Raw genomic sequence first — 21,219 nt, 5'->3', positions numbered from 1 at the left:
CACATCTCTAGTTTTGAGTTCCCTCTTCATTTTTGGCACCTGGGAATTTTTGTTTCTTTCAAACTCTAATTTTTTTTCAGTTTGTGTAATTTTTTTTTTTTTTATCGAGAATGTCTATGTGTTCAGAGCAAAAGAGGAATCAATAGTAGCTTCATTCACCATCTTACCAGAAGTTTAAAGCTTCCCCAGAAAGATGCTTATTTTGTAACTAACAGAAGCCAGTGAGTTTCTTTCTGAGTCCAGAATTTTAATGAAACCCTCCTTGCTGTGTTTTTATTGTTAATATGGTCTTAGCTGGCCTGTCCTCTTTCAAAAGCCCCTTTTCTTCCTGGTCTCAGGCCTGCTGAAGTTTGCTGATGATCTTGGCATGGGAGGTGGCAGAACACAGACCATCTCCCTTGGCCAAGGCCAAGGCCCTATTGCTGCCAGAATGATCAATACTGCCATCAAAGATGGGACCTGGGTGGTTTTACAGAACTGCCATCTGGCCACGAGCTGGATGCCTGCACTGGAGAAGATCTGTGAGGAGGTCATTGTTCCTGAGAGGACCAACATCAGATTCAGGTGAGATGCTTCTCCATCACTGCCTCTTCTGGGCATCAACCTTGAGCTCCAGATAGCACACTGGTGGCTGGGAATGCAAAGATGAAAAAGACACAGTTCTGCCCTTAAGAAGCTCTCAGTCTAGCAGAAGGCAGACCATAGATGAATAATATTGATACCATGAAATACCTGCTGTACTTGTTTGAACAAGAACCATGAAGCACAGAAAAGGGAAGGGAAAGTTGGGGAAGGCCTAGAGGACTGACAATGGCCTGGAGTTTTGAAAAATGAGTAGGAGTTTGCCAGGAAGGAACAGCATTTGTAAAAGCAAAGATACGTATTAAGGAAACACCAAGAAGTTATCCTATGACTCTGGGGGATATGCTGTGAGAAGTTGTTGGAGGGAGGTGATAAGAGATGTATCTGGTGTCTGGGGAGGTAGATTAAATGTCAAAAAATCTGATTTTTAAAAATTATTTGTCTAAAAAAAACTCCCACCTGTGGTCTGGACACTGTTGTCCTTGCTCTAGCCTGTAGTTCTTGGGCTCTGTGGAATTTTAATCAACATTGGAAACAGTTATTTGCTTTTTGTGAACTTTTAAAGCCCAGTAAGCCTGGGCCTTGGTTTTTGCATTTACAGAATGATGAGATGAACCAGACAGACTTCAAAGCCCCTTTTAAATCAAACGTCCAGGGATTGTCTTGTTCCAGGCCAGAAGTCAGCAAACTATAGCCTGTGGGCCAAATCCAGTCTCCTGCCCGTTTTGTAAGGCTTGCAAGCTAAGAACAGTTTTTACATTTTTAAACAGTTGAAAAAATATCAAAAGAAGAATAATATTTCATGACACATGAAAATTATATGAAATTCAAATTTCAGTGTCCATAAATAAAGTTTTATTGAAATATAGCCATGCTCACTCATATATTGTCTATGACTGCTTTCATGCTACAAGTAGTTGTGACAGAGACCATATGGCCTCAAAGCCTAAAACATTTACTATTTGATCCTTTACTGGAAAAGTTTGCCAACTCCTGCTCTAGGCAGCAAAGCTTCCTGGTTATTTTCATTTTAGTCACTTTTCATTTTAGTCCTGCTTGAAAATAGGAAAGTGCTTGGTGTTTATTTACAAAGCCAGGTTAGGCCATAGTTGATTGTATTCATGTGAGACTCATGTAAGATCCATGTAAGAGTTTAAGGGGGATCCATTAGTTTCAAGAATTGTATTTGGTTTGGGATGATGAGTTGATTCATTGACCATCAATGACACACTCAATGAAGAAAAAATTATTTATGCTGATATTTAAGGTCCTAACTCAAAAGTCATGAACTCAAGTGCCTACAGGAACCAGGAATATAACATAAATGAGTGAAGAGGACTGGGCACAAGAAATATTCTGCTTTCCACAGTACAATGGCAATCAGCCTCAGTGTTGGACACCAATAGGGAGTGGTGGGGACTGTGGTGAACTAGAAGCACATGCCCTATAGAGAAGAGCAGGTACTGCCCAACACCAGCTAACTGTTGCCATGCAGGAATGCAGGCCTCTTGTGATCAGATTTTATGATCTTTTTAAAGGGAAGATTAGAATCTAGAATTTTAAAAGAAAGCCCTAAGACCATAATGCTATGAAACTGGAAATCAACCATGAAAAAAAACTAGGAAAGTGACAAAAATGTGGAGATTAAACAACATGCTACTGAACAACCAATGGATCATTGATGAAATTAAAGGAGAAATCAAAAACTATCTGGAAACAAACGAAAATGAAAATATGCCATACCAAATCATATGGGATGCAGCAAAAGCGGTCCTGAGAGGGAAACTCATAGCAATACAAGCCCACCTTAACAAACAAGAAAAAGCCCAAATAAGCGACCTTAAATTACACCTAACAGAACTAGAAAAAGAAGAACAAACAAAGCCCCAAGTCAGCAGAAGGAGAGAAATAATAAAAATCAGAGCAGAAATAAATGAAATTGAGACCAAAATACAGGAGAAAGGATTAATGAAACAAAGAGTTGGTCCTTTGAGAAGATAAACAAAATTGACAAACCCTTAGTCACACTTACTAAGAAAAAAAGAGAAAAGGGTCAAGTAAATAAAATTAGAAATGAAAGAGGAGAAATTACAATGGATGCCACAGAAATACAAAGGATTATAAGAGAATACTATGAGAAATTATATGCCAACAAATTGGACAATCTAGAAGAAATGGATAAATTCTTAGACTCATACAACCTCCCAAAACTGAACCAAGAAGAAATGGAGAACTGAATATACCAATCACAAGTAAAGAGATTGAAATAGTAATCAAAAACCTCCCAAAAAATAAAAGTCCAGGACCAGATGGCTTCTCCGGTGAATTTTACCAAACATTCAAAGAAGATTTAATACCCATCCTTCTCAAACTATTCCAAAAAATAGAGGAAGATGGAACACTTTCTAACTCATTCTATGAGGCCAACATCACCCTGATACCAAAGTCAGACAAAAACAATACAAAGAAGAAAAATTACAGGCCAATATCACTGATGAACATAGATGCAAAAATCCTCAACAAAATATTGGCAAACCGAATACAGCAATACATTAAAAAGATCATACACCATGATCAAGTGGGATTTATACCAGGGATGCAGGGATGGTTCAGCATCCACAAATCAATCAACGTGATACACCACATCCACAAAACAAAGAATAAAAACCACATGGCCATCTCAATAGATGAAGAAGAAGGCATTTGACAAGATACAACATCCATTTATGATAAAAACTCTCAACAAAATGGGTATAGAAGGAAAATACCTCAACATAATAAAGGCTATTTATGACAAACCCACAGTCAACATCATACTCAATGGGGAAAGACTGAAAGCCATTCCTCTGAGAACAGGAATGAGCAGGGCTGCCCACTCTCACCACTCCTATTCAACATAGTACTGGAGGTTTTGGCCAGAGCAATTAGGCAAGAAAAAGGAATAAAAGAGATCCAAATAGGCAACGAAGAAGTGAAACTCTCACTATTTGCAGATGACATGATTTTATGTATAGAAAACTCTAAAGAATCCATTGGAAAACTATTAGAAATAATCAACAACTACAGCAAAGTTGCAGGGTACAAAATCAATCTACAAAAATCAGTTGCATTTCTGTATGCTGATAATGAACTAACAGAAAGAGAGCTCAAAAAGATAATACCATTTACAATTGCATCAAAAAGAATAAAATATCTAGGAATAAATCTTACCAAGGAGGTGAAAGACCTATACAATGAAAACTACAAGACATTATTCAGAGAAATCCACGATGACATAAAGAAATGGAAAGATATCCCATGCACATGGATTGGAAGAATAAACATAGTTAAAATGTCTATATTACCTAAAGCAACCTACAGATTCAATGCAATCCCAATCAGAATCCCAATGACATTCTTCACGGAAATAGAAAAAAGAATACTAAAATTCATGTGGAGCAACAAAAGACCCCAAATAGCTAAGGCAATCCTAAGAAAAAAGAATAAAGCTGGAGGCATCATAATCCCTGACTTTAAAACATACTACAAAGCAATAGTAATCAAAACAGCATGGTGCTGGTACAAAAACAGACACACAGATCAATGGAACAGAATTGAAAGCCCAGAAATAAAACCACACGTATACAGACAGCTAATTTTCGACAAAGGAGCTCAGAACATACAATGGAGAAAGGAAAGTCTCTTTTATAAATGGTGTTGGGAAAACTGGACAGCCACGTGCAAAAGAATGAAAGTGGACCATCTGCTATCCCCGTTCAGAAAAATTAACTCAAAATAGATCAAAGACCTGAAGGTGAGACCTGAAACTATAAAACTCATAGAAGAAAATATAGGCAACACACTATTTGACATTGGTCATAAAGGAATCTTTTTGGATGACATGCCTACCCAGACTAGGGAAACTAAAGAAAAAATAAGCAAGTGGGACTTTATCAGATTAAAGGGCTTCTACAAGACAAATGAAACCAGAATCAAGATGAACAGACAACCCACCAACTGGGAGAAAATATTTTCAAAACATATATCTGACAAGGGGTTAATCTCCGTAATATATAAAGAACTCACACAACTGAACAACAAAAAAACAACCCGATCAAAAAATGGGCAGAGGAAATGAACAGACACTTCTCCAAAGAAGATATACAGATGGCCAATAGGCACATGAAAAGATGTTCCACATCACTAATCATCAGAGAAATGCAAATCAAAACAACACTAAGATATCACCTCACGCCCGTTAGAATGGCTATAATCAACAAGACAAAAAACAACAAATGTTGGAGAGGATGTGGAGAAACAGGAACCCTCGTGTGCAGCTAGTGGGAATGCAAACTGGTGCAGCCTCTGTGGAAAACGGTATGGAGATTCCTCAAAGAATTAAAAATAGAAATACCCTATGATCCAGCTATCCCACTACTGGGAATCTAGCCAACGAACCTGAAATCAACAATCCAAAGAGGCTTATGCACCCCTATGTTCATTGCAGCATTATTCACTGTAGCCAAGAAGTGGAAGCAACCTAAGTGTCCCTTGACTGATGATTGGATCAAGAAGATGTGGTATATATATACAATGGAATACTACTCAGCCATAAAAAAGAGACAAAATCGTCCCATTTGCAACAACATGGATGGCCCTGGAGGATATTATGTTAAGTGAAATCAGCCAGAAAGAGAAAGACAAACACTGTATGATCTCACTCCTATGTGGAATATAAACCAACACATGGACAGAGAAAACTGTATTGTGGTTACCAGGGGCAATAGGGTAGGGCGTGGGCACAAGGGGTGAAGGGAGACATATATATGGTGATGGACAAACAAAAATGTACAACCCAAAATTTCACAATGTTATAAACTACTAAAACATCAATAAAAAAAAAGAGGGGCCGGCCCGGTGGCGCAAGCAGTTGGGTGCGCGCGCTCCGCTGCGGTGGCCCGGGGTTCGCTGGTTCGGATCCCGGGCGCGCACCGACGCACTGCTTGGCAAGCCATGCTGTGGCGGCGTCCCATATAAAGTGGAGGAGGATGGGCACAGATGTTAGCCCAGGGCCGTCTTCCTCAGCAAAAAAAAAAAAAAAGAGGAGGATTGGCGGATGTTAGCACAGGGCTGATCTCCTCACAAAAAAAGAAAAAAAAAGAAAGCCCTAGATTTTTAAAAGTTGGGAACTATTTCAAAAATATGTTACAGCATTGTGGTTTGCATGGTGTGAGCTAAGCATCTGCAGACTGAAGTCAGGCCTCAGGCCACCGGTTTATGGCCTCTTCCCTCCCCTTTTAGCCCTGCTGCACCACAGCAGACTGCCCACCAAGCCTTACCGCATCCCCGACTTGCCGTCCTCCATGCGGTTGCTCAGCCTGTGTCCCTTGTCTTTAATGATCTTCCATCCCCAAATCCACCTGTTGGAAACCTCTCTAATGTCAAGCAAAAAAAAAAAAGAAAACCACAAAAATGATACAAAGCAGGATGCCATGGAATGTATGTAACTTGAGCTCAGGCAGGAAAAACAAATGAATGAAAGCCTGGAAGACAATATGCCAAAATGTTAATGTCTGGATTCCGCTCCCTGGCCATAATTTGCAGACTTCTGCTCAGTCCAACCCATGGAAACACTCTTCTTCCCATGGAACCCCCCACAGCTTATTATTTCCCTCCTTCCCTGCAGTCTTGATTTTATAATGCCTTGTACTGTAGCATTCTGTTTGTTTGTCTTTTATTCCCTGCCTGACCCCCATTTCTTCCCCTAGCAGCAAGGCTCTGGGTATTTGGAAGCTAGAAACAATGCTTTGCTCACTTCGGCCACTCCTGGGGTGCTGGATATAGTACTTGACCATGATAGATGGTCAGAAAGTCCAGCAGGGGAGGAGTGTGGTGTGGTGATTAAGACAGGGCCTTTGGAGTCAGGGAGCCTGGAGTTCACATCTTATTTCAGTTGCTTCTAAGTGGTGTGTCCTTGAAAACCCCACTTGACCTCTCCATGCCTCTGTTTCCTCAGTGGTAAAGGGGATAGTAAATCCTTCCACATAGGGTGGCTGTGAGGATTAAAATAAATGAAGGGACGTATATTAAATTCGTAGCATGGAGTTTGGCATCTAGTCATGCTTAATAAATAGTAGCTATTATTTTTTTGTTATTGTTTTTCAATATAACTTACTGCATTGTTCTAAATAGTTAGGGCTGTTGTTCTTCCAGACTCTGGTTAACCAGCTATCCGTCAGAGAAGTTTCCAGTCAGCATCCTCCAGAATGGGATCAAGATGACCAACGAGCCCCCCAAAGGGCTCCGGGCCAACCTTTTGCGCTCCTACCTCAATGACCCTATCTCAGACCCCGTGTTCTTCCAAAGTTGTACAAAGGCAGTGATGTGGCAGAAGCTGTTGTTCGGCCTTTGCTTCTTCCATGCCATCGTTCAAGAGAGGAGAAACTTTGGACCCCTGGGTAAGAGATGACAGCACACCTGGGTTGCTGGGGGGAAAGATGACAGACAGATGCTAGTGTGTGTTCAAGTTTGTACTCAGATAGGGTTGCCAGTAAAATATGGTATAAGTATGTTCCATGCAATATTTGGGACATACTTCTGCTAAAAATGTTTTGTTGTTTATCTGAAATTAAATTTCACTGAGTGTCCTGTATTTCTGTTTGATAAATCTGGCAACCCGATCACCAGGTCAATGTCAATGTCCGGGAAAGAGGTGATGCTCCAAAATCAGAGGTGCCCTAATTACTGAAGTAATGTGATAAGGAGAGGATTGGGGGCCCTTCCCTTTGGTGTGTATTTGCCTATCTTAGGCACAATGGCCATTCTCCAGAGAGTTGTCACCAGGTAATTTTTAACATTTAGGTAGCTCTCTTTACATCTGCATAACAATGGAACAAGTATAGCTGGGACATTCGTGCGTGCTTCTTCGTGAAAAAATAAAGATAAATTTTTTTATTAATGTAACCTATCCATGGCCTAACTTGAGTAACCCAGTACTGTTGTTGGAGCAGATCATCAAACTACTCAGTGCACATCCCATATCATGATTTTAAAGTTGGATTACATTTCTCTCACCCATGGGCTGCCTCTGATTCTGTTCAATAGCCTTGAAATGACCCATCTCAGGCTATTCTCAGCCATTCGTTAGAGTTAGATAAGGAGGCAAATTGTCCTCTTGGTGATGCTTTCTGAACATCCTCTTTCTTTTCTTCTACCTGCACAGAGCTCCTGACCCTTCCACTGAGGGGTTCAGGGACGAGACAGCCAAGGGGGACCCTCTCTCTGCATTTCACACACCACATTCGCCCACCTATGCCAGACCTCCAGAAATCCGTGTAACAGTTTGGCTTGCAACCAATTTCCCAGTTGTGTTTTGTTTGCCAGAACACAAATTTTGTTATATTTTTAATTTGAATGTGAATGTTTAGGAGGAAATTGAGCATCTCCAGTGAGCACAGGTCCCACTATACCCTGCTGTCTTACATCAGGCCTGGTTCACACATTTGTGTCACTTGTCCAGCCCCACTGGGCATTTATCATTATACACTTGAAAATACAAGCGGTAGTTTCTTTAAGGCTGGCAATCCAGTTCTCCCACGAGTGTGAGGAGGGAAATTCTCAAAGCTGGCAGTTCTGTTGCCCCATCACAGATACTGCTCTCTAGCTTTGCTTTAGTGTTATTTTTGGAGGTCTGCGCATTACCACAGTATTCCAGCCAGGGTGAATAATTCTCATTCCACCAATCTGGGATGTTAACATCTTCCTTAACAAATGGGGAGATCTTTAAGGAAATTGATTTTAGAATAGATGCTTTCTCAGGCAGAGTGGCTCCCATGTTGGCAGTAAATGTCAAGGCTAATAGTTGGCCTGGTGCTTGATATTCATGGGGCTGAATGAGGCTCTTGATCCATAGTGATGCTTAACTCCACTGATTCAATATCTGAGTGGAAATTGAGAGCTCTCGGCACTAAAGCCTCTAATTCTTCTCTGCCTCATGCAGGTTGGAATATTCCCTATGAATTCAATGAATCTGACCTGAGGATTAGTATGCGGCAGATCCAGATGTTTCTGAATGACTACGAGGAGGTGCCGTTTGATGCTCTGACCTACCTAACAGGTATTTATGGGAGGAGGCTTTGCAGGCGTGAACCTCTAGTATCATGCTCCACCCTCCTGTTCCTCTGCTCCCGTCTCTATTCATTTATTTACTCCTTCATTCATTCTTTCAACAAACATTGAGCTCTTATTAATGCTGGTTACCATGCTGGATATTGTTAAAAAAAACAAAATTAAGATACAATCCCTACACTCAAGTGGTTCATAGGAAGAAAAATATTTTTTAAAAAAGACAATACGGTGATAAGTTTAACAAGAGAAACATTTATAAAGTAGAAAGGCAGCACGATGACTGTATCTCAGGGATGGGGTGGGGGATGATTATGGAAAACCTCCTGAAGTCATAAACAATGGGTTTTAAGGGACCAGTAGGAGTTTTACAAGGGGAGGAAAAAAGGGGGTAGGCAGTGGGAGGGGAGGAGAGCATTCCCGGCAGAGGTACCCTGAGGTGAAAGCAGCACTTGCTGTTTTGTATTAAAGCAATCCAATCAGCAACATTTTGTTAGTCACCTAATATATACTAGTACATATTATGGAAGAATGTAAATGTATAAAACTTGGTCACTGCCCTCAAGGAGCGTACCATGTAATCCCAGAGACAGGAGATAAAAAATAAATGGGCTATTGAATGGAATGCCATGGCCAAAGGTCAAAATGCAGCTCAATAGAAAAACCCAGGCATCTTCAAGATCACACACAAGTTCCTTCCTCAGCTCCATATATTAAGGAGTTTGTCTGGATCCTTTCCCCAGTCATGCAGCAGGTCCTTTATATACACAATCAGTGCATTGAGTCTTCACAGCCATCGTATGAGTTCCATGTTAGTGACCCCATTTTACAGCCAAGAATGAGGCTTTAGAGCAGTGGTTCTCAACTGGTGATTTTGCCCCCCAGGGGACATTTGGCAGTGCCTAGAGACTTTTTATTGTCACAACTAAAGGGAGATGCTACTGGGTCAAGGCCATGGATGCTGCTAAACAGCCTATAATGCACAGCACAGCCCCACACCACGGGACTATCCAGTCCAACATGTTAACAGTACCCAAGTTGAGAAAGCCTGCTTTAGAGTGATCAAGTTCAGCTGTAGAAGGTCACACAGACCTTAACTCAGCACAGTGTCCCCTAACACAAAACCCCAAGTGACATTCACAACATAAGTTCAGTGGATGTTAGTTTGTTGAAAGAACTTCTCCAAAAGGAGCGAGCCATATTCCCATCATTCCAGGCCACACAAAAGCACATCCCTGGGCCCCTCTTTAGACCAACCACAGAATGGGTACATAATTGCCCTGGGACATGGTCTTCTTACTGGACTGCCTGCAGCTCATAAATTAACCTGCCCCAACTATGCCAGCCAGCTTGAGGATAGTCACTTTCCAACTATACCAGTCAGGATAGACCAGTTAAGCGGAGGTAATAAACAATCCCCAAACCTCAAGAGTATAAGACATCAAAGGTCTATTTCTTGCCCACTGTACATTTCCAGTGTGAATCAGCAGGGGTCTCTGCTCATTGTAATTATCTATCAGGGGCACAGTTGGCAACGACTCCACCAACTTTTGAGGCCACCATCTCAACATATACTTGTATGGTCACTGGCCCAGGGATAGTACTGAAGGGCTTATGCCACAAATTAAATGCACAAGAACTTGTCACCTGGCCCCACCCCACTGCAAGGGGCCCGAGGAAGTGTAACCTTCCTATGTGCCTGGAAGGAAAGAAGAACCAGATATTGGTGATCATTAGAACTCTCTACTAACACTAACCAAGAGACAGGTCTCCTTTGGAGAGCGGTTATCAAATTAGATAGGCAAAGTCAGTATGTTCTTAATCCTGTACCTCCAGCCCTATGTCAGGGACAGCAAGAATTTAGAAGAGATATAAGGCACATCCTGGCCCCTATTGGGATTTGTGTTCTTGCCTCCAAGAGTGGACATACAAGTAGCTATAAAGAAATGTACTTTCCTTCATAAAACTAAAACCCAGAGCCTGCAAGGGTATCCCCTGAAGGAAAGTTTGCTGATGAGAGAGTGGTGGCAGGACCTTGCACCCTGACCCTGTACCTAAGATTTACCTTCACTTGGGGTTCCTCTTGGGTGCCTTCTAGCACTGTCATGCTGACTTCAGTGGGGGAAACCACTCTCCCTTTAGTATTGAAGTTCTAGTGGTATATAAATCTCTTTATAGCTGGGACAAGCTGTAATGTTCAAACTCAACTTTGCTAAAGGCCTGAGAAGTCAACAGAGAGAGCTTCAGAAATCTAGATGGTCTAGCTTAAGGTAAAACAGCTTCTGTAGGGCTCAAATTACTCAATAGGTATGAGATTCCCCTTAGTTCCTTAATTCTCCCTTAACAAGCCACCCCGATCTTCCTCCTAGATGTTTAGACCCCTTCAAGACCAAGAAAAGCTGATGTCTCCCACCCCCAACTGGGGTCACACTTCCTGCTTCTTGTCTATGGACCTGCCACTTCCTAGAATGGTTGGAATTAGAAATGAGCCTAGCTATCAGGAGAACCCTTGCGTGCATGCATACACACACACACGCACACACACTCACATAGATGTGTCTCCTCCTTGCAGACTAGTGTCCTCAACTACAAAATGCCAGGGGGCACCCACGTACTTTGGAATCTGGACCCGCTAGAAAATGTGTCATGGGGTTGGTCAAATGGATTTGATGTCCCATCCAAAGAATTACCTAATTCTTTTTATAGAACTGAGTCTCAGTGACTGACGTCAATGATGGGGGTAGGAGTGCGGGGAGTCATATCCCAAAGCAGTATATATAGGACAATCTCAATTTTCTCAAATGTATGTATTTGTAGTAGCTATAATTAATTGAGTGCTTTCTATGTGCTAAGCTTTATGCTAAATGCTTTATAAGCATTATGAACCACAGCCTTGTAAGATGGGTACTGCAGTTGTCTCTACTTCTTGACAGATGAGAAACTGCTATTAAATAGCAGGAATTAGAACCTAGAGATGGGCTGGAAAGTGGCAGGGCTGGAATTGGAACCCAGGTCTGTCTCATGTCAAAGTTCTTCCCCTGATCCACATTTCTGTAATGCCTTTCACATATATGTGTATACACACACACACACGCACGCAAATGTCTAGAACATGCCTAAATGTTAATAGTTACCTTTGGTGGAACTATTGGTGATTATATTGCTTTTCTTTCGGTTTATTTCTATTTTCTAATTTCTAATATGGTGAACATGTATTATTTATGTAGCAACCACAATACTAAAAGGGCCTGGTCTCATCCCAAGCTGAGCATAGTTTCAGCAACCCTGTGTCTCAGTAGAGCTCCTTGGCTGGAAGAATCCTCTGTTTTAGGTTAATGACCAAGTTCATTATGACCTTCCCTGGGCTCAACTTCTTCCTCTGCTGCTTGTCCCAGGGGAATGTAATTACGGAGGCAGAGTGACTGATGACAAAGACAGGCGTCTCCTGCTGTCCCTTCTGTCCACATTCTACTGTAGGGAAATTGAGCAGGACCATTACTGTCTTGCTCCTGGAGACACTTACTACATCCCTTCCCATGGCTCCTATCAGGTGAGGAGAGGGGGAGGGAAAGGTCCCTCTGTCCACCCGAGGGGCTCAGCAGCTTCCACGTGGCTAGGGGCTGCAGTGTAGCTAAGGAGGGCCCAGGGGTAGCCTTCAGCTTCCTGAGTTGGGCCATAAGCTATCACCAATATTCCAAAAAGCCTACAAGAGCGACATTATTACTGTATAATGAACACTGGGTATTTGGTAGACAAGGTCTTTCAAAATATGGGGTTTATCTGTGGGGGAAAGAGGGAAGTTAAGGTGAAGCCTTGGTAGTGAACGGGCTGGAATTTGCTACTTGGAAACAAAGGTTCAGTAGGTGGCAGAAGAGGAGGGACCAAAAAACTGGATGGGAGAATGAGAAAGTGAAGAAGAAAACAAGAAATCTGGAGGAAAGATGAAAAGAGGCTTACTTTTGTTGAGCACCTGTTCTATGCCAAGGCGTTATTCCTTTATAACCTCACTTATCTTCCCATTTGCAGATAAGGAAAACAGGGTTTCAGGTGACTAGCTCAAGGTTACACAGTTAGTTTGCAATGGAGCTAGGATCCAAACCCAGTTCTGTCTGACTTGAAAGCCAGGACTACTGGGGTAGCAGGGAGGAAGCCAGGGGCTGGAGGGGAGATGCTCAGCCCATCTGCCTTCATACTTATTCCCCAGAAAACTGTATAAGGAGGAGTTTGGGATGTGTTTACCCAGTGTAGGGGTTGGGGGTGCTGGCCTGTGCTACAGAAATAGTGTGATTCCTGCTTGGGTCTGGTCCGCCAAGCCCTGAGTGATCTGCGGCACCCCAGGGAACCTGCGTTTGTGTCAGCTCAAGATTTCCTTTACAGTCTTATATCGAGTATCTCAGGAACCTCCCCATCACTGCCCACCCAGAAGTGTTTGGCCTCCATGAGAATGCTGACATCACCAAGGACAACCAGGAAACCAACCAGCTGTTTCAAGGGGTGCTGCTGACCCTCCCTAGACAGTCGGGAGGGAGTGGCAAGTCCCCTCAGGTAACTGGGCTTGAATTCAGTTTCCCAGGCAGTTTTCCATTTAGTGGGCACGCAGGATTGTGAGTGATGACCAAGAAGACAGAAAAGTGGAGGCCTGGCAGACCCCTGAGGGAGGGCATGGATGCTCTAGTCTTACTGCTGAGAGTCCTTGACTACTGAGCTGGAAGAGCAGCAGTGTCTCCAGAACGTCAGCTATTCCTGTATAACCTTCATGATTTGTTGCTATGCCCACATATCATCTATACTCCGTTTATATAATATTTAAAAACTAACTACATTTTGCTTAAAATCATTTATTTAAAAATCTGCACATTAGTACCATAAATGGGAACCCAATATCATTTCCATAAAGTCAAGACAGCCACAAAAAGAAAATGAAAGCGAAACGGTTACTAGGTTCTTCCCAGATGATGTTGCCGAGGACTTGCTAGCTTCTTGTGAAAAGGGGGAAGATCAGCAAATGTTACAGAGTGTTTAATTAGCACTGAATGACCTGAGACTTTCTCCTTGAGAGGAATGAAAAGAGAAAGGCAGCTGAAATTTGAAAAGAGAGTGACCTTCTCACCATGTGATTCAACATTATTTGCTTCATGTCCTAGAAACACCTGGAATCACTCTGGGTGCCTCTTGTGGTCAGTCCACGCTTTGTGAAGCACTGACCCAGTCCACCCTCCTCAATCTACAGAGGAAGGCAAAAGGAACCCTGCAGAGGAAGTGACCCGCTTCAAGGCAGTCATAAACTCAGAGGCAGAGCCAGACCCAGACTCCATCTCCTGACTCCACCACACCCTGTTCTCTCCCATCCTTCCTTTCTCCACCTTCTGAGCTACCCCATGTTTGACCTCTCTCAGCTATGGACTTTGCATATTTGGTTTCTTGATTTAGTTCTTAGTGCCATAAGTGCTAATGGTGTGAAGATAAAGCAGCCTGCTTGGTGTGTCTCAATTTAGGGGTGGAAATTCCCCTCACAGAGGGAAGAGGGAAAAAAGTATATGTTCCAGCCCCCCAGAGCCACAGGATGGCAGAGCTGTCCCCGTCTCCCACACCCAGGTCCTACTACTCCTTGTTCCTCTAGGCCTGTCCCCTCCCTACTTGGCTAAGCCCACTGCCTTGGGCTGTTCTTGCTCAATGCTGAGGAATGGCCTGCTGCCTTCCCAGGTGTCCATGTAGCTGGCACTGAGCAAGAGTCCCATGTGCACCAGGAGCTGGTCCTAGGGGGTCGGCTGTGAGAGCCTTGGGAGATTCTCTCCCAGGGGCAACCTTGAAGACAGGAGGAGTTCTGCAGGGTTCAGCGCTGCCATCAGGCTACCTGGCTGAGCAGGAATTCCCTGCCTGGCCCTCGGGCCCTTGTTCCAGGTGTAAGAACAGCACTCTCATTGCTCAGCTATTTACTTTCTGGGCCAAGGGATGATGTCCTCCCCAAGGCTGGTGGGGGGATGGGAGTCCTCCTTCTCCCCAAGGCAAAATTGGCTGCTGTAGGAGAGTTCCCAGGAAGGTTCAACAGACTGTGTTGAAAAAGAAAGATGCTCACTGCTTCAAGTTTACCCAGACAAAGCCACAACCCACAGGCCTTGTTTCTCATTCACCTCTCTCCTGCTTGTTCTTTAAGGAAGTGGTTGAGGATCTGGCCCAGGACATACTCTCCAAGCTTCCCAACGACTTTGACTTGGAAGTGGTCATGAAGTTGTACCCTGTGGTCTACGAGGAATCCATGAATACTGTCCTAAGGCAGGAGCTCATCAGATTCAACAGGTGGGCTGATCGTCTTACTTGGATCCTGGAAGTTGGAGTGTGAGGGGTTGGATCTAATGGGCAGTAACTGAGATGGATGCTTAATAAGGGGTTGTTACACTCTTCTGCCCTACCCATAGGGAGGGCTATAAATAGGGCCATCCCAGCACGTGTTGGCCCAGGGTTAAATCATTCCTTCTATTCATTCTTTACCATTCATTCACATGACATCTGTCAAGTCAGGTAACAACCAATAAACCAATACCAAGCACAGGCTAACAGTAAAAGTAATCATTAGAGCCACTTTTATTGAGCCCTTCCTTGGTGCCAGATATGGCTTTAAGCACTGTACATATGTTTGCGTTCAAACCATACAATAGCCTTTTGAAATATGCACAGTTAGTAATCCCTCTACTACCATTTTACAGATGAGGAAACAGACCCAGAAGGAGTAAGTAACTCTCGCAAGGTCACACAGTCATTCAGTGGCAGAACTGAGTTTGAACCCAGGCTGTCTGATTCCAGGGCCCATGCACTTAGCCAATACATGAAATCAGGGTAAACATAGAAAGGGGTGGAGAGAAGTTAATCCCATTGCTTCTACCACAGAGGTAGACAAGAGCTGTTATGGGCTGGCCATGGGGCTAAGGGTCTGTGGCCTTCTATTCTAGTCTCTCTTCACTTCTCCTCCAGTTACTACAGCACAGAGCCCAGTGGGATCACCTTGATTTCACTTCTAAATAGTCAAAATTGAAAGAGTTCCCAAAGGCCATTTAAGCCAGATAAGGAAACTCATCACTTCTGCCTCTAAGTCCAAGGCTCTTGCTGCTCCGGATTCTCCATATCTCTATTTTGCCTCATTGGTCATTGCTCAGTTTTAGGGCCAGCCCTGACTCTGAAGGACTAGGGAACTGGAAGAATGTCGTCCAAGAATTTCTTGCCTTCCTCAGTCTTAGGGTTACTCTCTAGAGTCGATAGGCAGTTGGCCATCTGGGGGACCAGGCAAAGTATGGGGTTTGAGCCTAAGATGTGGCACTCACTGCTGTGAGTCAGATACCTGGGCATGATGGGATATAGTCCTTGTTCATCCAGTCACCAGACCTAATGGCATCTCTACTCTGTTACTCATTCTCCCCTAAGGTCACTGGAGCTCTTCCTGGGTCATTGCAGGGGACTTCACTAGCTTTACTGGCCATTGTAGTACAAGAGAACAGGGTAACAGCAATCTTATTTTTCAAAGGTGGTCAGGATTAATCATCTTTGGCAATACTCTAACATTCCTTCCCACTACCTTTTTTTTTGTCTGTTCACCCAGTGGTATGAGAAGTCCAAAATGATTAGGTGACGGTTCTGCTTCTAGTTCAGGGGAAACATTATTTTGTCTTCTGGGGCAAATGTTCCTTCATTGGGTACTGAAAGTGTTGAAACTAGCAGAGCTCATAGTTGCAAGAAAAGAAAGAAAACTTTTGCAAGTAGGTCTCTAGGTGTGATAGTTAGAGGTCTGTGGTATCATCCCTCAGATGGTAGCTTTGCCCCTTGACTCCTCAGCAATGTTTGAACCTTAAATTCCTCTTACTATGAATGTTTACTGGTTACACATCCAGGAATCTCTTTCTTGCGTTTGATCAGTCTTGTGTCCATTTGGCTGGGATTCCATAAGTCTTTGGAGATGACAGGCTCTCTCTGGTGGCAGATTCTGTGGCACTCTGAGGTGAATTCCATCTGAGCTTGGCTAGGCCTCATAACAGAGGCTAGAAGAGGCAGGCGATCTTGGCATCTCCCAGGGTGTCCTTCAGCTGCCTTTTCTCAGGTATGCACTTTATCGTAGTGTATAAAAAGAACAACTTTGGCAATCTGGATCAAAAACCTAAAAACTGCATTACCCTTTGACCCAGAAATTATACTTTTAATAAGAAAATTATTATAAATTTCCACAAAGATTGATATGGATGGATGTTCCTAGCAATGTTGTTTACAGTGACAACAATCTAGAAATAATACGTATCAGCAATAAAGGAATAGTTAAATAAAACAGAACACCTTGCAGTCATTAAAAAGGACAATTTAGATCTCTACTGAATTGGAAGGATGTTCCCCATATGTTAAGAGAGAAAAACAGATTACAAAAAAATATATAGTATAATCCCATTAAAAAATAATTTGCATTTACATATAGAAAAATCTGAAAAGATATACATCAAAGTTATCTTTAGGCGGTGAGATAGAGTGATTTAATTTTTTCTCATCTCTGTAATTTTTCTACCATGAATGTATATTAATTGTCTGGGCTTTTAAAGGGGGGAAAGTAGAAGGAGACCTGGAGTCAGTGAACTTGGGTAGAAGGAGGCCACTGGAGAGCCAGGCTAAGCTGGCTTCTTTGTTCTTGCAGGCTGACCAAAGTGGTTCGCAGAAGCCTCATTGATCTTGGCCGAGCCATCAAAGGGCAGGTCCTGATGTCCTCGGAGCTGGAGGATGTCTTCAGTAGCATGCTTGTGGGTAAAGTGCCAGCCATGTGGATGGCCAAGTCCTACCCATCGCTGAAACCCCTGGGGGGCTACGTGGCTGACCTGTTGGCCCGTCTGGCCTTCTTCCAGGTACCTGGGAGTCAGGGTAACTGGGTACCTAGCATGCTTATTGAGATGGAGAGGGCATTCTGAAATGACAGATGAGAGGCAGAAGGAGTACAGCAGGCAGCCACGCAGCATCCCGGATAGAGTACCTACTGGAAACAGTCTTCCTGCACACTTTTCACAGTCCTTGAAAAGATTATAGCTTATGAAGGCAGGAGTAGGAGCTAGAATAAATGTCACAAACTGGTGGCTTATGGGCCAGATTTGGCTAATAGATATGTTTGGTTTGGCTGCCTGGTAATTTTAAAATTTTTGAGCTAGCATGTAAACATTGGATTATTACACATAAAAATCCAGATCTTTCTCATGCAAAAAAGGGGAGACTTGAAACAATGGGCCTGCATTCCTGCATGGCAATTGCTTGAGATGAGTGGCTGTTGCTCAGTTTAGACAGGCACGTGTTTTCCACTACTATAGTCTCCACCACTCTGTTGTATCCCTGATATCCGCTTGCACCTGCGCTCTTCTTAAAGTAGAAATATATTTCTTCATACCTTCATTTTAAAAGTTGGAAAATATAAGCTAAACCAAGAGGGCTGGCTGCCTGTTTTAAGAAAACTGAGAAAAAGCATATTTCTTAATGGGACTTATTTACATTACCTGCCTTTGAACTATCTTTGATGTGTTGTTGATTTTGAATTTTTATTTCTGTGGCTATCCAGGATTGGATTGACAATGGGCCTCCTGTCGTCTTTTGGATCTCTGGATTCTACTTCACACAGTCTTTTTTGACTGGTGTCTCTCAGAATTATGCCCGGAAATACACCATCCCCATTGACCACATTGGATTTGAATTTGAGGTAGGGGTGCTTTGGGTTAGGCCAGCTCAAAAGGCCAGCCAGAGGAAGCAATGTTGTCCATTTCCTTATGAGTCCAAATATTTGGATGTGTTAAGGCTCAAATCTTCTGAGATGGTATAAATAAAATATTTAGCATGACTTAAAGTAGCTCCAAAAGTTATTCGTGACAGAATCAGAAGATTCTCACGGCTTTATCTCTGTGTATATAAAAAGGAATCTTGGGCCGGCCCTGTGGAGTAACGGTGAAGTGCGCGCGCTCCGCTGTTGGCCACCCAGGTTCGGAACCCCAGGCGCACACCGATACACGCTTGTCAGGCCATGCTGTGGCGCCATCCCATATAAAGTAGAGGAAGATGGGCATGCATGTTAGCCCAGGGCCAGTCTTTCTCAGCAAAAAGAGAAAGATTGGCATGGATGTTAGCTCAGAGCTGATCTTCCTCAAAAAGAAAAAAAAAAGGAATCTTACCAGAGGAAACTCTGCCACCATCATACCAAGAAAAATGAAAGCATCCTCCCATGCTGTCTGTTCAACACGGTGGACTCTTCATTTGGAAGAATGTTAATGCTCTTGGGTAGTCCTTTGCTTGGAGTAAAGTCAAAGGAATGGCCAATAGTCCCTGTCCATATATGAAGAGAAAGGAGTAAGATAGACTGTTATAGAGCATTGTAGAATTTTAAATTCTATGAAAGGATCCTTTGAGATCATTTAGTCCAGAGGTCCCAAATTAGTTGCCCTAGGTCTTAATTTAGTTTATGAATGAACTTAACTTGATGGGCCTTTGAAAACAATGTTAAGCCAAAATTAATGCAATAAGAAACAAAATAACTGGGATAAGCATTGGAGGAAAGGTAAAACCATCTTTTTTGATGTTGAAATGATTGTATACCTAGAAATCCCAAGAGACTCTAAAAATACCTATTAGAATTAATAAAAGAATTTGTAAGGTGACTGAACACTGGTTAAATATACAAAAATCAATAGCCTTTTACTATTCTAGCAATAAATACTTAGAAGTAGAAATGAGAAAAACATTCCATTCACAGTAACAAAAAGATTAGAATGTGAATGATTTTAAATGGAGCTTGTGCTCTCTGGTTCACCATAATCCCCACCTACCACTCCCTATTCTCCTACACCTAGACCATTTTCTGCTCTTACCTGACGGAATTTGAGTTTACTACCTCTGAATCTAAACAGTGGTGTGCTGGAGCTGGCTCATACCAGCTCAACAGAGCCAGCTGGAGCTAGTTGTTAAACAGTTGATAGCCTGAAATTGACCACGGTGAGAGTCTTTACACTATAGAAATTGACAAAAACTACAAATCAAGGCTTTATTTTTTTCCCCCCAAGAACTGTTTTACCAACATGCATCTGAATCTAACCCCTCACTTTATAGTTTCAGGTTCAGAAAAGGGAAGGTTGTGCAAGGTCACTAAGCTAGTGACAGTTAATGTGGCCTCCTGACTCCTACCTTAGTGCATTCTCTATGCCCACCATATATAAGGGCAGCATGGTGACTAGGCCCATGTATGGCAGGTAGGAATATTGTCACAGAAGCCCCAGAAATGCCCTGGGAGATGCATCCTGGGAAAGGCAGACATTGCAGCCAGGTTGCACTTTTCCAATCTCTTAATGCTGCCCCATTTAGGAAAATGACAGGTAATGAAACTCCCAACTTCCTCTCTTCCAGGTAACCACACAAGAAACGGTCATGGAGAGTAACCCAGAAGATGGGGCCTACATAAAAGGACTCTTCTTAGAAGGTGCCCGTTGGGACAGGAAATCGATGCAAATTGGAGAGTCTCTCCCTAAAATCCTCTATGACCCATTGCCCATTATTTGGCTGAAACCTGGGGAAAGTGCGATGTTTCTGCATCAGAATATTTATGTGTGTCCAGTCTACAAAACAAGTGCCCGGAGAGGCATCCTCTCCACCACAGGCCACTCCACCAACTATGTCCTCTCCATTGAACTCCAAACAGACAGGCCCCAGAAGCACTGGATAAACCGAGGGGTAGCCTCACTATGCCAGCTGGATAACTGATGGCATCTGTCTCAACACAGAAAATAAAAGGCATTTCATTCTCGACTATAACCTAGGTTTCTTTTCTTGAGACTTTCATGGTATGATGATGATGGTGATGATGATGACAGTTATATTAATAGAGCACTTGCTATGAGCCAGGTATTTCAGAGGATCCCTATAAAGTAGGTTATTATTATTATCTTCATTTTATATGTGCGAAAACCATGATACAGAGAAGGTAAGTAATCCCCAGATCAGATAGCTACTAAAATAGTAGAGCCAGGATTTGAACACAGGCCATGGGGGACTCTTCAATCTAGACCTTTAGCCAATTGGCTAAGCTCCCCTGCAGTTCTTTTTTTCCAATTATTTTGCTATAACTGTCACTGAATTTTCATTGCTTCTTTCCCAGTCTGTCCACATGGGCTAACATCAGGGCCTCTCAGAGGTTGAAAGAGGTTTGGGCCACTTATATTTTTTAAGGCTCTTGATATATTTAAAATGCGCTTCTCACAACAATCTTATGAGGTAGGTACTATCATTATCTCCATTTTAGAGATCCATAAACAGAGGCTTAGAAAAGTAACTAGCCCAGAGTTCCACAGCTAGTCAGTGGTATTACTGGGACCCAAAAGCTTTTCTACTGGCCTACACAGATGGGCTGAAATTGCAGGAAGAAAGGAGACATGAGAGAACCAACATGTGTTGCATGCATACTGTGGCCAGGGGTTGTGCCCAGGCCTTTAGATATCTTGCTTGTTCCTATGTGGTGGGTATGCTTGTCTCTCCCTCTGGAGGTTC

The 21,219-nt window shown here is 42.9% G+C and overlaps 1 protein-coding gene across 1 annotated transcript in view; it reads left to right on the top strand.

Moving 5' to 3' along the window:
* Positions 1 to 20,487, top strand: part of DNAH3 (dynein axonemal heavy chain 3) — a 167,446-nt gene extending 146,959 nt beyond the window's left edge. Inside the window, 9 exon segments of the mRNA XM_058569907.1 lie at positions 339 to 564; positions 6,775 to 7,019; positions 8,561 to 8,677; positions 12,081 to 12,235; positions 13,063 to 13,230; positions 14,840 to 14,982; positions 17,351 to 17,555; positions 18,254 to 18,391; positions 20,083 to 20,487. Of these exon segments, the coding sequence (XP_058425890.1) occupies positions 339 to 564; positions 6,775 to 7,019; positions 8,561 to 8,677; positions 12,081 to 12,235; positions 13,063 to 13,230; positions 14,840 to 14,982; positions 17,351 to 17,555; positions 18,254 to 18,391; positions 20,083 to 20,436 (1,751 nt within the window). The 3' untranslated portion in view covers positions 20,437 to 20,487.
* Positions 20,488 to 21,219: the final 732 nt, after the last annotated feature.

Source organism: Diceros bicornis, chromosome 26 (genome assembly GCF_020826845.1).
Source record: "Diceros bicornis minor isolate mBicDic1 chromosome 26, mDicBic1.mat.cur, whole genome shotgun sequence".
Taxonomy (NCBI): Eukaryota; Metazoa; Chordata; class Mammalia; order Perissodactyla; family Rhinocerotidae; genus Diceros; species Diceros bicornis.
Note: the sequence above shows the minus strand (reverse complement) of the source record. Positions and strands in the feature narration are given on the sequence as shown.